The sequence below is a fragment of the Oryctolagus cuniculus genome, chromosome 5 (assembly GCF_964237555.1).
Source record: "Oryctolagus cuniculus chromosome 5, mOryCun1.1, whole genome shotgun sequence".
In the NCBI taxonomy this organism is placed as follows: Eukaryota; Metazoa; Chordata; class Mammalia; order Lagomorpha; family Leporidae; genus Oryctolagus; species Oryctolagus cuniculus.
In genome coordinates, this window is record NC_091436.1 from 97,423,933 (window position 1) to 97,439,481 (window position 15,549).

The 15,549-nt window shown below is 39.0% G+C and overlaps 1 protein-coding gene across 5 annotated transcripts in view; it reads left to right on the forward strand.

The window, feature by feature from the left end:
- COL12A1 (collagen type XII alpha 1 chain) overlaps positions 1-15,549 on the forward strand; it is a 128,428-nt gene that overhangs the window by 107,957 nt on the left and 4,922 nt on the right. For all 5 annotated transcript variants that reach the window (XM_051855515.2, XM_051855516.2, XM_051855518.2 and 2 more), the window contains 10 exons: positions 297-383; positions 2,506-2,559; positions 3,611-3,706; positions 4,244-4,297; positions 4,634-4,687; positions 8,105-8,158; positions 8,764-8,835; positions 12,968-13,003; positions 13,110-13,176; positions 14,104-14,292. In XM_051855515.2, the coding sequence (XP_051711475.1) occupies positions 297-383; positions 2,506-2,559; positions 3,611-3,706; positions 4,244-4,297; positions 4,634-4,687; positions 8,105-8,158; positions 8,764-8,835; positions 12,968-13,003; positions 13,110-13,176; positions 14,104-14,292 (763 nt within the window). The remainder of the gene's footprint in view (positions 1-296; positions 384-2,505; positions 2,560-3,610; positions 3,707-4,243; positions 4,298-4,633; positions 4,688-8,104; positions 8,159-8,763; positions 8,836-12,967; positions 13,004-13,109; positions 13,177-14,103; positions 14,293-15,549) is intronic.

Below are 15,549 nucleotides of genomic sequence, written 5' to 3' on the forward strand. Positions count from 1 at the left end.
GCAGATCATGGAAAGGATTTTGTATATTTTTTTCTGAGTAAAATGGAAGTCTGTATTTGAAATGTGTAATATTTCTGTTATACTGGTTTGGAGAAAATTAGATTAAACTACTATTGATCCCAGTGCTCTTGCAAACAGTTCTTTGTTTCCTAAACTAGGCATAAAATAAAGGCTTAAAGGAGTTAAGTTTCAGCTTAAGACTATTTGTAACAATTAAAGAGAATATAAATAGGAGTGAGAATTAGAGGTTATTTTTCATCTAAATTCATAGGTAAATTTTCTTTCCAAAATTTCAGAGAGATGAAGTGAAATGTCCTGCCCTTCCAAATGCTTGTACCTGCACACAGGACAGTGTTGGACCTCCGGGACCTCCAGGCCCTGCAGTAAGGAAACTGAAACTCTGTTTTTCTCCTTTGAAATTTTTGAAGTTATAATCTGCTTGCCAGTAGGGAGTACATAAAATGCTTCAATCCCCCCATGTTTTGTAGGATAGAGCAGGCTAAATTGCAGGCCATCTTTAAAGTCTGTCTAGAGATATGAAATGGATTAAATCAGAAGAAAATCTGATTCTCTTATTTGACACATTTCTCCAGCCATTTAGGAATGATGGTATTGGCTAGCCTTCAAGGGTTTCTCTCTGAAAGATGTGAACCTAGATTTCTACTTGTTAGTATGACATGCAAAATACACTACAATTCCTGAAATCTTTCTAAAAATTATTCATTTATTTGAGAGTCAGGAACACATGCACACACACACACACATACACACACACTCTCTCTCTTTCTCATACACACACACACACACAGAGAAAGAGCTAGAGAGCGAGAGCGAGAGAGTGTGTGAGAGAGTAAGAGAGCGAGCATGCTCCCATCTGCTGGCTTCCCACAGGCCTGCAACAAGCAGGACCAGGCCCATGCCAGAGCTGGGATCCAGGAACCCAATCCACATCTCCCACATGAGGGGCAAGAACCCAAATACTTATTAATACTGCCTCCCAGGATCTGCATTAGCAGGAAGCTGGAGTCAGGAGCATGGAGCTGTGAAACAGTCTCAGGTACTCTGATATAAAACATGGACATCCTAACTGGAACTTTGATGCTAGGCCAAATGTCAACCCCCTGAAAGGTTTTGTGTGTATGACATAGAGCCATGGGTGACAGGCTGACCTAAGAACAACTGTGTAGAGCCTAGAACTTGTGCACCTTATGTAGCAGATATATCATGAGAGTAACGAGAGGGCAGTTCATGTATATGATGATATCATAAACTCTTGGTGAAGTCTTGGGGATTGGAATAACTTGTTTGAGAAGACTGTGAACTGGTCAAAGTGCCAGGCAGATCACTGATGACTGCAGTGACAGATCATATGGAACCCCTTGATTTACTGAGTCCCAACATCGGGACCTGGACTGTTTTGAGGAATGGATGTGATAGCTTTAGGTTCTGCTGACTTCTGTGAAGAAAATAGATAATTAACATAGCAACAGCTCAGGGATTCTCAGAATACCAAATTCTACTATACTTGAATCAGTGCAAATAATAGTAAGTTGATTTCAGCTTAATTACATACCAGCTTATCATTTAAAGCATCTAAATTTGCTCTTACTTATTTTTTAGTAATAGTGACTTACCTGATTTATATTTGTAACCATAAAATTATATCCTGGATGTAACATATATTTTTGAAAATAGAATTTTTTTTCTTTACTTGTGTGGTGACACTGGATGTCACTTTTGTATTTATTTCATCTTCTTTCAATAGTTTCTCAGTTCTGGTTACTTTAAGATATACTTTTTTTTTTGCACATTATTTTCCCTGAAGAAAATAATTCATATAACTGCAAAACACATTTTTCCTTTTACTGTATTCAAGTATCTATAATGTTTGCCTTTACCAATAAACTTCAGAGTTTCAAACGAACTTCTTATTTTGTTAGCAGTAAGGTTCATGATAGAAAAATAAGACACTTAGAATATACAAAGTTGGAAATTGTCTTCCCTGCATATTTGTATGACATGAAATATTTTAATATATTTTGTAAGTAGCTATAAAGGTATTGATTGGAGAATGCACTCCTTAAAGTAATTTTTTTAAAAAATTTATTTATTTATTTGAGAGTAGAATTACAGACAGAGAAAGGGAGAGACAGAGAGAAAAGTCTTCCATCTGCTGGTTCACTCCCCAAATGGGAGTGAACTCTGCAATGGCTGGAGCTGGGCCAATTTGAAGCCAGGAGCCAGGAGCCTCCTCCGCATCTCCCACACCAGTGCAGGGGCCCATGCCTTGGGCCATCCTCTACTGCCTTTCCAGGCCATAAACAGAGCTGGATTGAAAGAGGAACAGCTGGGGCATGAACCGGCACCCATACAGCATGTTGGTGACACAGGTGGAGGCTTAGCCTACTATGCCATGGCACTGTCCCCCTAAAGTAATTTCTATTTGCAATGTTCTTCCAATTTTCCTTTTGTTCACACTAAAATGTGCTCTACTATATATTCTAGGGAGGACCTGGTGCCAAAGGTCCCAGAGGTGAAAGAGGTATCAATGGAGCAATTGTAAGTAAATGTTAGAGTGCATTAAAATTTCATTTATATGTTGAAGTCTGGTTATTCATATTTCCACCAAGAGAGTATGTGGTCTTGTGTAAGTTAGTTCATAGTGTGGCTCAGGTAACATAATTACCTCTACCTCGTCTCTGAATGTCAAAATGATGGATGAGACTAGTCAGAGAAAGAAATGCATGCAATGTGTCTCACAGCTGTAGCAAATACACATAGGAAATCTGCAGAAGAACCTTAAGGAGTTTCTTTTGGTGGTGATCATGCTATCAACTGGAAAACCCTGCAGGCAGAAGAGTTCTGGTAGAAAGTAAGACCAGTCTGTGAACAGTTTTATGCTGCTCATGTTTCCACTTATCTCAGAAAATAGCTGAGCAGTCACAAATGGATTCACTAGGGGGTCATTGGTCTCTTCTGCCAGTTCCACAATAGTCTCCCATAAAACAACTCAACTTATCATAAGAGCATTTCATGAAGATAATGTGTAGTTTATTAGAGATAAGTTAACAGTTAGGAAAGGGTGAGATTGGGATGCTAACCCAGGACTGTCTAAGTTTGTGTCCTTCCCACCTTATCTATCTGATTGCAAAAGAGCTCTAGCATAAAGCATCCAATCCATGGATATCTGTTCTTTTGCTTGATTTATACATACTTCAGTTCCAGGAGTAAGCCTAAGTCTAAGAAAAATCAAGACTGCCTTAAAATGAATCCAGTGAAATTTTGGCTATGATTGCATATGAATGTAAATATATGAATGTTTTATATTTAATGTATTTTAAGTAAAAATCTACTTCTAATAGGACTTTTATGAAATTTAGGTGTTCTTATGAATTTATTGTACTTTCTAATTGTTCTTGTAATGTATTAGTCTTAAACAGAAACAAATAATGGCATTAATAAGTACTTCTATGGGTGTATAGATTTACAAAATGTTTGTAAACATTATATAATTAGTGTTTTAGCATTATGGAAAAACGTTTCTGATTGCATGTTAGCACTGGGAAAGCATTTCATTGTGTTTTGTGTGTCTTTCTGTTGTGTATTTTAGGGGCCCCCTGGTCCTCGTGGAGATACAGGTCCTCCAGGCCCCCAGGGTCCTCCAGGCCCCCAGGGACCCAACGGACTCTCGATTCCAGGAGAACAAGTAAGCACAAAGACTTTCTGTATTCAATAAGAATGGTGGCTTAACACTGAACTTACCTGGAACACTTTCTATATTTTTGCCGAAGTCAAGCGTTTTCTCAGAATTCAACAGGGTTTATCATTGAGATGAAGTCTTATAATGACTGTTATTTCATTTTAGATATGCAAATAATATTTTAAGTACCACATAACTCTATAGATACTTATTGAACCTTTAAAATTTTTTTCTTATGAGAAATGCATATATATCTTGTGTTAAACTATATTCTTTTAAAGTGGCCATATTACTCTATTAGTACCTGCAATGACTCCATTACATTGTAAGTGGAAATTAGTATATTACAACTGTGGTTTTAACAGTGAGCAAGAACCCAAAATATGGCTTATTCATTTCCTTCAAAGATACCCTCTGTGCTCATCTCTGAAGCTCTGCCTTTGATTTAAGAGGTGATGATGATTTCATACGTGACTCATGTCCCCCCTTTCCCCTTAATCTCTGAGAAATGTCTGAGCACTGTCTCCCCATTGCCTACTCCAGGGTCGCCAAGGGATGAAAGGTGATGCTGGAGAACCGGGACTTCCAGGCCGAACAGTGAGTTGTCCTTGAAACTGCCTTTTCTTTCATCTCTCGTACATGATTTTCAGTGTTACTTTTTTGTCAAAAATGACTCAGCAGCAAAGCAGAAGACTGGATACATGCTTCACTTTAACTCCACTTCATACCCTGGCCTTAGCCTTCCAGTGTGTGATGTCCATTTCAGCTATTTGCTTGCAGACGGCATCTGCTACATGCCTGACACTGTGCTTGGCTCTGGTTTCCTGTTTCTTTTTAGAGTCCCTGGAGTTTTATTTAAAAAAAAAAAAAGTTTGGAGAATAATAAGGATCCTATACTGTATATGATTCACTGTCTTATTTCCTTCCTTGTAGGGAACCCCAGGATTACCAGGCCCGCCAGGACCAATGGGACCTCCAGGAGACAGAGTAAGTTTTCTTGGGCAGACTGTAATGATGTGGGAAACCATATCACAGCATTGCTTGTTTGTTAAGAACCCTCCATAATGCAGTTTGCATGACTGGAAGTGTGGAGTCATGTATTTTTGGAAGGCTGCAAAGCTAATGCCAGAGGGCCATCCAGTATCAGCTCAACCTCAAGATCTTTGAAAGAAAATCGTGGGACTTTAGGGGAGTCCTTACAATTTTAATTTTGAGAAAAAAATTTCATTTTATTAGAGAAAGAAGTCCTGCAAAGGATTTTTAGCAAATTAGAATAGAATTTTAGCACATTGTTTTAAATCCTAAAATTAAAACCTTTGTTATGAGGCAGTTTTTATGTAATTCTGAAAGTAGCCTTGATTTTCAAGATACCTTCTAGGAAGTCAGAACATCCTCTCTACATCACTGGAATTCAAATACTACTTCTAGGCCTTGGTGATAGAGTAGACAGCTGGTGTTTAGTAGGGACTTTAGCCACTGTGGCAGCTTTCGGGTTTATTCTTGACTTAGGATGAAAGCAATTGTAGGAAAGTAATTTTTTCCCAGGGCAAGTAAAGAAGCTCAGTGAACATAACCTCTATGCTGTATTAATATTCAATGTTACAGAAACTGTGGTTCCCTAGGATACCATGAATGCTTTAATAAGACTCCAGAGATTTTAGAGTTGGTCAACACAAAAGAAGAAATAACTTTTCAGTATCTTGTGGTCCAGACAAGAGTCTGAGAGTAGTCTGCATTCTGGCTAATACGACAAGTAAAATGTGTGACTTTCAGTAGGATCTGAAGGGGACAGCTCTGTGACAGCTGCCACTGGACATGTTGATTTATTAACCTCCAAGATACCACCTGGGCAGAGAGGTGGGTCACTCAGATGGAGCAAAAACTTTCCCAGATAATACAAAATGGTGTATGATATGACAGTGGAATTTATGTACTTCCATGCCTCTTTTAAGTTGGAGGGGGAAAAGGGAGAGAGAAAGTAAAGAGAAAAACTGTTTTTTGGGATCTGAGACATGGAGGTAGTATGGAACTATAAATTCTTCTGACACTTTTGAGACTGCACTTTTCTACTCTTTGAATTCTTAATTTACAATAAATGGCAACCATGCAAGTAAAAAAGTGGCAAGCTAATCATTTCAATTATGAAACATACCCAAGATATTGTAGTTGAGAAGTGATGACAGGCTGACTCCTTGCTGCTGCTACTACTGACTCCTTGTTGTGCCATCAAATTCATAACATGGCCAGATCCTGAGGACACTTCTCATCAGCGAGGTCTCTGAACTAGTGGTCAGGCAGCCACATTGCCACCGTCACTGCATTCCTGAAAAGTGAGGGACTGGGAGGGTCTGTGCTTTCCACTTGTAAACTCTCATCTGTGTCCAACTCTGTGGTGAGGCCACCCAGTTCTGTTGGAATGAGGTCAAGGAGACTTTTCAAGAAATCATTCTCCTCTTTTCTCCACAACCTATACAGCTCTCTACTACTGAGAAAACTACCATGAATGTTGAAAGTAGAGTGCAAAGCTGGTGGGATGTACACAGCTGTGGAATTAGAGGGACCTGCATATTGGGATCTCAGATGGAAAAAAAGAATCTTGTACTCAGAGGTAGAACAAAGAGAAGAAAGCACAGGACAGCAAGGTCAAGGACTATGGAGAGGGAAGGGATGGAGTGGACAAGAACAAGATGCGTGGATTGTCTGCAGCACAGATGATTTTAACAATCAGACACAACTTGGGAAGCTGTTAGAATACCTAATACACAGGTGTATGTGACATGTGTATCATGTTGGAGGAAATAGCAATAATTGCTGCAGCTTTGTAGTTACTCTCAGCCACCACCAAGTGGGCAGAAGTAGTAGTAATTAATACAGCTTTGCAGCAAAAAGTGAATAATAAAATAAAAAAAGTTAGCACCACATTCTGTAGATGGCTCAATGGGTAGCCTTTCTGAGGCCATTGGCATAAAATCTGCCTTGCCCCATCTTAGATATGTTTCTCCTAAAAGAAAATGGTTGATCTGGAAGTTCCTATGATGACTGAAGAAGGATATTAAGAAATATGATACTTATCTTAAAAAAAGTGAAAAAGAGGGTATTGTATAGCAGTTGAGGAATCTTAGATGGAAGAAGTGCCAATCAAACTGTCCAAGCCAAACTCCTGGAGTATTTTTGCTTCTTAAGTGGCTCTCAGCAATAATGTTGATGTTACATCAGATGGACTTGAGGTCTGCTTTTTGTTAAGCTGGCCTAGATCTTTCAGGAAACGTTCTGAAATCTTATACCTGTAAGTTTCTGAGACTTTTTTTGGAGGGAAATAGAATATTTCTAACATTTTAAAGAAACAATTTAAACTTCTATTATAAAATCAATGAAGTAGTAAGATGTGTGGATACCTAAGGCAGGCAGGGATCCAAATGACCCCAATTCTTGCTAGAACCCAAGAATGTGGATGAGTTGATCATTCTTATTCTCTGCAGAAAATGAGACAAAAATCTCCTCTGACAGAGGGAAGGAACAACCATAACAAACTGACTGACTCAGAAATCCTCGGCTGGATTTCAGAGCTCTGCTGTTGGGAATGAATGCGAACTGGGTAGCAGGGGAATCATTCCAGGCAGAGGTCATTTGGCACTGCACAGAGAGAGAAAAGTCAACAAATGGATGCAGCAACAAATGGAGTGAGCCTGCGGGAGCTGAACTCTGTTCCCCATTCCTGGTCAGCCGACGCACATGCAGTTCTGGCTGTCATGGGAGATGAGGAAAGACATGCTATTCACAAATTTAACTGCTTATTATGAGGATTGAAGATTTCCTATCTGTGGAGTCCAGGGCAGTTAAGACAGCTTTGCCTCTTTCTTGGCGGGAGCAGAGAAATTGACCAGCCATGGAGACAGTCCTGCCCCAGCTGCCTGACAGTTGCTCAGGAAGTGGGAAGAATTCCAGAATCAGGCAGATTGCCTCTCCTTCTTCGCCTCCTAGGTGGCACTTGCCTTTCTCAGCATCATTCCTTTAGTCCTGCGTTGATCCTTCCTGAGCCAGCCTTGTGGACACTGACTTTTCAGTAGAAAGGGTCTGTCTTCCCTTGAACTTCTTGATATTTTTTCAAAAGCAAAGTTTGTCATCCTCATCAAAAAGAATCTGCCTTCTTTGGAGAAGATTAAGCTAGCTCTTAAAATGGTTTTATTTTTACTGTATAAATAATGAACACAGAAATTATCCAGTAACAGGCATGAGCAAAATTGAAAGAAATTTGGGAGTATATTTGTCTATTGAAAGTTTACCTGCCAAAAAGCAAGTACATTGCATTACATTCTCTTCACTCTTTATGCTTAGCAGCATATGTAGCATCTCTTCTCCTGTGCATCTCTCCCTAATATGTGATTAATCCCATTTTTACAACAGGGCTTCACTGGAAAAGATGGTGCCATGGGACCCAGGGGGCCGCCTGGGCCACCGGTAAGAACAGAATGGGTTACCTTGTTGTCTCCCTCAGCCCCACCCAGTGCCCCCATTTTGCTAGAGAACAGCCAGGTAACTTACTTTGAGCACATTCCACGTGTGTAGTGGGTTATGATGTCGAGGGAGCTGTTTTTATTTTCTTAAATCAGAATGTGCTGGAGAAAACAAGAGCAGAGTTAAAATATAGTCTTTCTGTTTCATCAGGTTAACTTGATGCCAAATAGCACAAAGTAGCCTCCTTCTTTGTTTATCCCCAGCCAAAGCTTTCATTCCCTATTTAAAAATAGGAATTGCTTTCTGCAAATTCACTTTGTAATGAATTTACTGGCTCTGGTCTGTAAATTGTGAAGTTGATTATATATATTTCAGTCGCAAAATATATTTTAGCTCTGTATAGTTCCCAAAGGTTGGACTAGGATTTTCAAGACTTTTTCTTCATGTTATCTAAAATATATAAATTTTAATATAATTACTCTTCCTTAATTTATAATTAATGTATTGTTCCTTTTAGAAGCTTTTAAAATTGGCTCCACTTCGTGAGTTTACTTTACATGGGATTTTCCCTTTGTCATAACATTCCCTTTCTTGGCTGTGTGTTGTAGGGAAGCCCAGGCTCTCCAGGAGTCACAGGACCAAGTGGGAAACCAGGAAAACCTGGAGACCATGGAAGACCGGTAAGTAGACAACTCCATGGTTTACCTGTGCACATAAATAATGAGAACTGTAAAAGTTCTGACTGATTAGATTATCTTTCCGTTTGTGTTTGAAGCATTTGTTGAAACTATGCTAAACCCATGGATTTGACATGGTAGCAGTTCTAAAGTTTTTCTCTCTTGGTAGTTATAATATTCTGGGATAACAGTTGTGGTCACTGGGTTTCTTTAAAAGGAGAATGGGACTGTGAGCCAAGACACATATTTCTGCACTGTACAAACACTCAGAGCTGGGTCAGCAAAATGATTCTTTTTATTTGGAGTGGCATGCTGCTTAAGTCTGAAAAGTAAGTGATGGGATGGTTCATGGAGCCTGCATCCTTAATTTGACAATGTTCACCCTTGAGCAGCATCATCCAAGCTGTTCCATTTGGTCTTTTTGCTTTTCTTAAAAAGAATTATTTATTTATTTGAAAGGCAGAGATAGAGAGAAGAGGAGTGGGGACAGGAGAGAGAGAGAGAGAGAGATACCTTTCTGCTGATTCACTCATGGCCACCACTGCTGGGGCTGGGCCAGACTGAAGTGAGGAGCCAAGAGCTTCTTCTGGGTCTCCCACATGGGTGCAGAGGTCCAAGCACTTCATCTTCCACTGCATTCCCAGGCACATTAGCAGGGAACCAGATGGGAAGTGGAGCAGCTGGGACTGTAACCAGTGCCCATATGGCATACCAGCACTGCAGGTAGAGGCTTAATCTTCCGCACCATAGTGCTGGCCCTGGCATTTGTTCTTTTTAGTCAAGGATGGTAGAATTTTAGTCCCAGAATTGAAAAGATTTATCAACTTTAATTGGTCAGTTTTGCTTTTTTAAAACTCACCCCAATTTATATCCAATTTAGCTTAATCAGATATTTTGGGTTGAAATCACAGTTGAGATAGTATTACATGTATCTGATGTTTTCAAATTAGTGTCTCCAAATCTGAATTTGAAGTTTCTAAAATATCCACAAGTATTTGTCATGGCTGTCAGGCTTCATATTCTTCGTATTTGTATTTGCATACTTGCATGCATGATGTGTGAATTTATTTTAAGTGGTTTGGGGTCTGATATAAAGATGATCTTACAAATAATTAAGTCCAACTATTACAAATGACATAGTTCTCAGAGCTGTTCTCTGGATAGAACTTCTGTTTTCAGTACTCAAGTTACATAAATTCAAGTTTGAAAACTTTTAATGCCAAATAAATTTAAAGCAGCACATTTATGTGTCATAGGCAGTTTTCTATGTTTACATAAAGCTGACTAAGCAGCATGAACATGGAAGGACTCCTATTATACATTATAATCTGCATGTGCTCTACACACAACTTCATTACTCTCTCTGCTTCAATAGATCAAGGCGGAACCTTTGTAAGAGTGTTTCTACTCATTCCAAATTCCATTTTGTTTTACTATGATTTTGATAGTGTCTTATCTATGAATATTACTTATGTAATTGATGACTGCAGTTAGAAGCCTGAAAGAAATGCTTACTGTGTTTACTTGAAATGTGATCTTTAAATACTGGCAATAAAGATGCATTCTTCAAGACATGCATAATAGAACCATCTCGGGATGGCAGTAAATTTAAAAAACAAATCAGAACAATCTCAAAATAGCACTAAATGTAAAAAAAATCTCCTGACATTTGTAAGAATTCCCAAAGTTAATCAGTCTTTCTACAAAAAATGAATACTTTCAGCAAAGAGATAGCCAAACTTCAGTTTTTCTTGTGATAATCATAATTTGTTATATATTTATCTGGGTCTTATCTCCCCCTCTCTCTTCTCTCTATCTTCCTCATCCTTCTAAAGTGGCAAGTTTCCCCTCTATTTTGTCTCTATTTTATCTTATCTTTTTCTAAAACCAAAAATAGTAGAGTAATGTTCTTTTAAAACCAAAATTAGCAGACAGCTTGGCTCAATCACTATTCACTTACATCGTTAGCCACTATAACCACTGGATACCTTTTTCCTAACTGATAATACCTGATGTATAGTTTGATGTTTCTAAAAACTTCTTGTTCTAAGAACTTCTTGTAGAATATTTTAGTCATTTAATCAACATATACTTATTCAGTGCCTACAGTGTATGCCAACCTGTGTTCTAGTCTCACGTGGTACAACAGTAAATAAGGCAAAGTCCTTGCCTTCATGGAGTCTAGAAAGGTTTCTAGACAAAATCCACATAAATAAATCTATAGGTTCCAGTGATGGTGAGTGGTATAAAGTAATGGAGAAATGGAATGAGAGGTTAGAAAGCAACTTTGAGGGGGTGATGAGGTTGCTATTTTAGATATGATATTCTGGAGATCTCTCTGAGGAGGTATCATTGGAATGATGCAGGAGAGAAGGCTATTGTTCTGTGGCAAGAGGGTTCCAAGGAGAGGAAGTAGTATGAATAAAAGCCCCAACTGAGGAATGAGTCTGGCATGTGAAGGGAACATCCAAGAGGCAAGAGTACCAGAAATGAAGTGGTGATGGATAAAAGGATAAGAGCTGATGCCAGAGAGCTGGGAAGAGGTGATTGTGTGGATCAGCTAGCCCATGGAAAGGAAGACTCATTTTATTCTAATTGTGATGGGAAGCTCTTGGAGCCAAAGGAACAATATAGTTTAATTATCTTCCCAATAATTAAATTCTCTATGGAGAATAGACCAAAGGGGCCAAACAGGAAGCAGGAATACCCATTAGGAAGGTACTGGAATAGTTCAACCAAGGATCATGATTTGGATTGCAGTGGTTTCCATGAAGATGGTAAAAAGTGGTTTGATTTGGGATATTTTCTGAACATGAGATTTGTCAATGGTTTGGATGCTCCTTGTGTGATAGCAGTTGGAATCCTGGAAATATATTACTATTAACACAAAAACTCATTGCACTCTAGAGAAAACCTTCTCCAAGATCATTCATAGTTAGTAAGAGGTCTCTGACACAGTAGGGACAAATATTCTCTGGTTGTTTGGATATGGGACCATTTGGATTGAGTTATTTAATAAGAAAGACACCCCTTCCTTTTCTACCAATGCATAAAGAATCACTGGAAGAAGTTAGAGATAGATATTTAGCTAGGGAGTTGACAAAAGCCCATTGATTCTTAGTGAAACTAAATGATTAATCTCATGGACATTCCATGATACCTAGCTGAGCTAACCAGTCATGTGATATAAAGCAGAGTGAGATTGTTACAAGGACATCTTTGTCTCAGTTTCAAGCTTGTATCTTGAATGGCATGGTAAAAAGTATGAATCCTGTGAAACATTCACATTTGTACAAAGAAAATTCATACCTGAACTCTGAGCAATGTTTTAGAGGACATATGCTTTTCAGAGAGAGAGAGAGAGGGGGACAGAGAGAGAGAGATTAGATTTATTTTTATTGAAAATCAGAATATGAATAATGTGGATATAAATATAGTGTATCATTTTGTTGTGGAGCGGTGAGCCTAGGTTCTTATCTCCAACACAGGCAAGAATTTGAGGCCATCATGTAGGTAAAGGTCAAAAGAGAAACAAGATTTACTTGTATGCAAAGCAAAAGTATACTTTCAACAGTGAGCTACACTCAGTGAGTTTTGGGACCATCCTTTTATACTATTTGGAGGCATAGTAGGATCTGGGGTAGAGTCTATTTGAATATTCATAGAAGGCAGAGTTTGGATTGGGGTTTGAATGCTACTGATTACCTTGACCTTCTCTGGAAATCTTTGAAGTGTCATGATGTCAGGTTCGTGATGGGAGTAGGAATGTCAGCTGTGGTGATTTTAATTTAATGATATTATAATGAGCTAAATTCATTGTGGAGATGCCTCTGGCAGCCATGTTGGTTATTTTTGGCAGTTACTGGTTCTGGGAGGTGTGTTCATAGAAGCTGTGGCTTTCTGCTGCATGGAAAGGGTTGGGAGGCAGATTTGGGTGTTGCAGGCAGGGCTGCATGCACAAAGGCTGCATGGAGAGGCTGGCAACCTCAGCTTCTGCTTGCTAGCTACCTCTTTACCTATATCAGTTTTGCTGGTTCATTATACGTTAGGCCTTGTTCTCTTTTATCATGTCCATCTGTGCATCACTTTAGATCATGTTTGTCAGTTTCTAACATGTAACATTCCTCTATTTCAGGGTCCATCTGGGTTAAAAGGAGAGAAGGGTGATAGGGTATGTATTTCAGAAAATTTGATTTACATGTATTTTGTGCGTTAAACATTGAAGTCTTAAACTATAGAAATAATATGCTAATACTTCTTGTTGATTTAATTAACAGGGAGACATTGCTTCTCAGAACATGATGCGAGCAGTTGCAAGACAAGTCTGTGAACAAATGATAAGTGGTAATACTTCTTTCCTTTTTACTAAAAGCTAATGATATCTTAAATACTGTCGTTAAGGTAAAATAATAACCCAAAGTAAAATGGTAGCCGGTTATATTTATGTTTAATCTGATACAAAATCATATATTAAAGAGGCTTTCCATTTCCATATTAGGATTTTTTTATAAACTTCCTCAGCGTATATGTGGAAGCAGATAATGTCCTGAGTACTAAGACATTGGTCCTTTAAGTTTTGACCTTTAAGTTAGACTATGACCTTGAGGATGGAGGCACACCAAGGTTAATTTAGTCATAGAAGGTTGCTTTTGATTTTTCTTGTCTCTCCTTTTTTCGCAGACTTTTACTTCATATTCCATGAGGCCTATTAAGTAACAAAGTTCAATGTCTGCAGTCTGAGGGTAGACTTAAAATCCAGGTCCCCTCTTTGAGATTAATATGTGTTTCTCAAAGTGTGGTCCTGCCTTATAATAATCTATGTGTGTTGCTTGTTTAAAATGAGTGTTTCTGGGCAGTGACCCAAATCTAGCTAATCATTTTCTTGGGAATGAAGCCCAGAAACCTGTTGCTTTCATTGTACCCCATAAAGAGTTGCACGCTGATTATCCCTACCTTAGGCAAGCACAAAAATCATAGAATTTCTTAAGCTTCTCTTGGTGTGACATCATCTGTCATACCTCAAGGCTTGATTTCAGAGCTACATTAAACTTTAACAAGCTTTCATATTCATGGTAATGCATGAGGCTTATAAGTCAGCATTTATGGAAAACATTTATAAAGGATCATTTTGTATGGGGTGACTGGAGTATCTTATTTCTACTTTTAGGATTCCCATTAGAATGTTTCTTGAGGGAGGAGGGAGATAAGTCTCAGTCACTCATCCTTCCCTTAATTGGGTTTCTTACTAACAAGCCTTATTTTTATTTGTAGGTCAGATGAGCAGATTCAATCAGATGTTGAATCAGATTCCAAACGATTACCACTCCAATCGAAACCAACCGGGCCCGCCAGGCCCTCCAGGTCCCCCAGGCAGTGCTGGTGCCAGAGGAGAACCAGGGCCTGGAGGGCGACCAGGCTTCCCAGGCACACCAGGGATGCAGGGACCCCCTGGTGAACGAGGTAGGCATTTCTGGCTGCATCACAGGGATAAAAGAAGCACTCAGCAAGTTGAGGAGTTGGGTCAGGTTGAAAGCATCTGGAGGACTGAACTTGGCAATCTGTTTAATTGGTCTTGTTTGAACAGCCCTAGAAGAGCTGTCTGTCCACGAAGCTGGCTGTCTCTGCAGACAACTCGCAGGCCATAGAGATCGTATCTTAGAAAACACGATGCTTTTGTCAGGATATCTCAGTAAAGATAATGCCATTTTCTGATTTGTTGCTGTTGTTAATGAGAAAAGTTATATGTTAGCAAACTCAATCAGGCACTGAAATTGTATTAATTGATAAGACTGTGCCAAGAGCTGAGCAGCAACGGAGTATGCTTAAGCAGTCCTACAGTTTTAGATTCATATTCTTTTGGCTCCATTATTCAGGGCTTGGCACTGATCTTGTATTTTTGTTTGATTTTAATTTCATGGTAGATAAGTGCAACTGAAGGAAAATAAGCAAAATAGGATTGCTTGTTTCTAGATGTTTCAGGATTCTTGTACTCACCTTGGTAAAAAAGTAGGTAATATTTAGACAAATGTCAGTTATTTCTATAATTCTGATGTTTTGGAAGCTATACTGATAGGGCTACAAAACATAGGAAACCTTTAAGATTTTTTTCAATAAATTATAACTATTTACTCAAGAGTTCTATCCTTAATTACTATTTTACAATGTATTGGAAATGTTTCCTCCAAATTATTTTTTCCTCCTGAATTGTAGCCAGATTTACTTCTTGGCCATGGGTTTGGAATTACACAAATGTCTAGAAAGAATCTGGCTTATGGAATGAACTTCTGTGAAAACTTAAGTTCTTCTTTCACTAAGGAAAGGAATTACCTGAATCAAGTACTATCAGATAAGGGGTGGGTGTTTAGCCTAGTGGGTAGGATTCAGGCATCCCCACACTGGAGTGCCTGGGTTCAATTCCCAGTTCTGGTTTCTGACACCAGCTTCCCGCCAGTGCAGATCCTGGAAGGCAGCAGTGATGGCTCAAGTAACTGGGTTCCTGCCACCCACATGGGAGACTGGTTAGTGTTCTTGGCTCCCAGTTTTGGTTCCAGCCCATCCCTGGCCACTGAGGACATGTGAGGTGTGAAACAGTGGAGGACAGGGCAGCACTTGTTCTTAATTCTCTCTCTCTCTCTCTTTCTCTCTCTCATCATCTCTCTGCCTCTCAAATTAATAAACAGCTTGTTTAAGAAATGATCGTTTCCAGATAATTTTCCT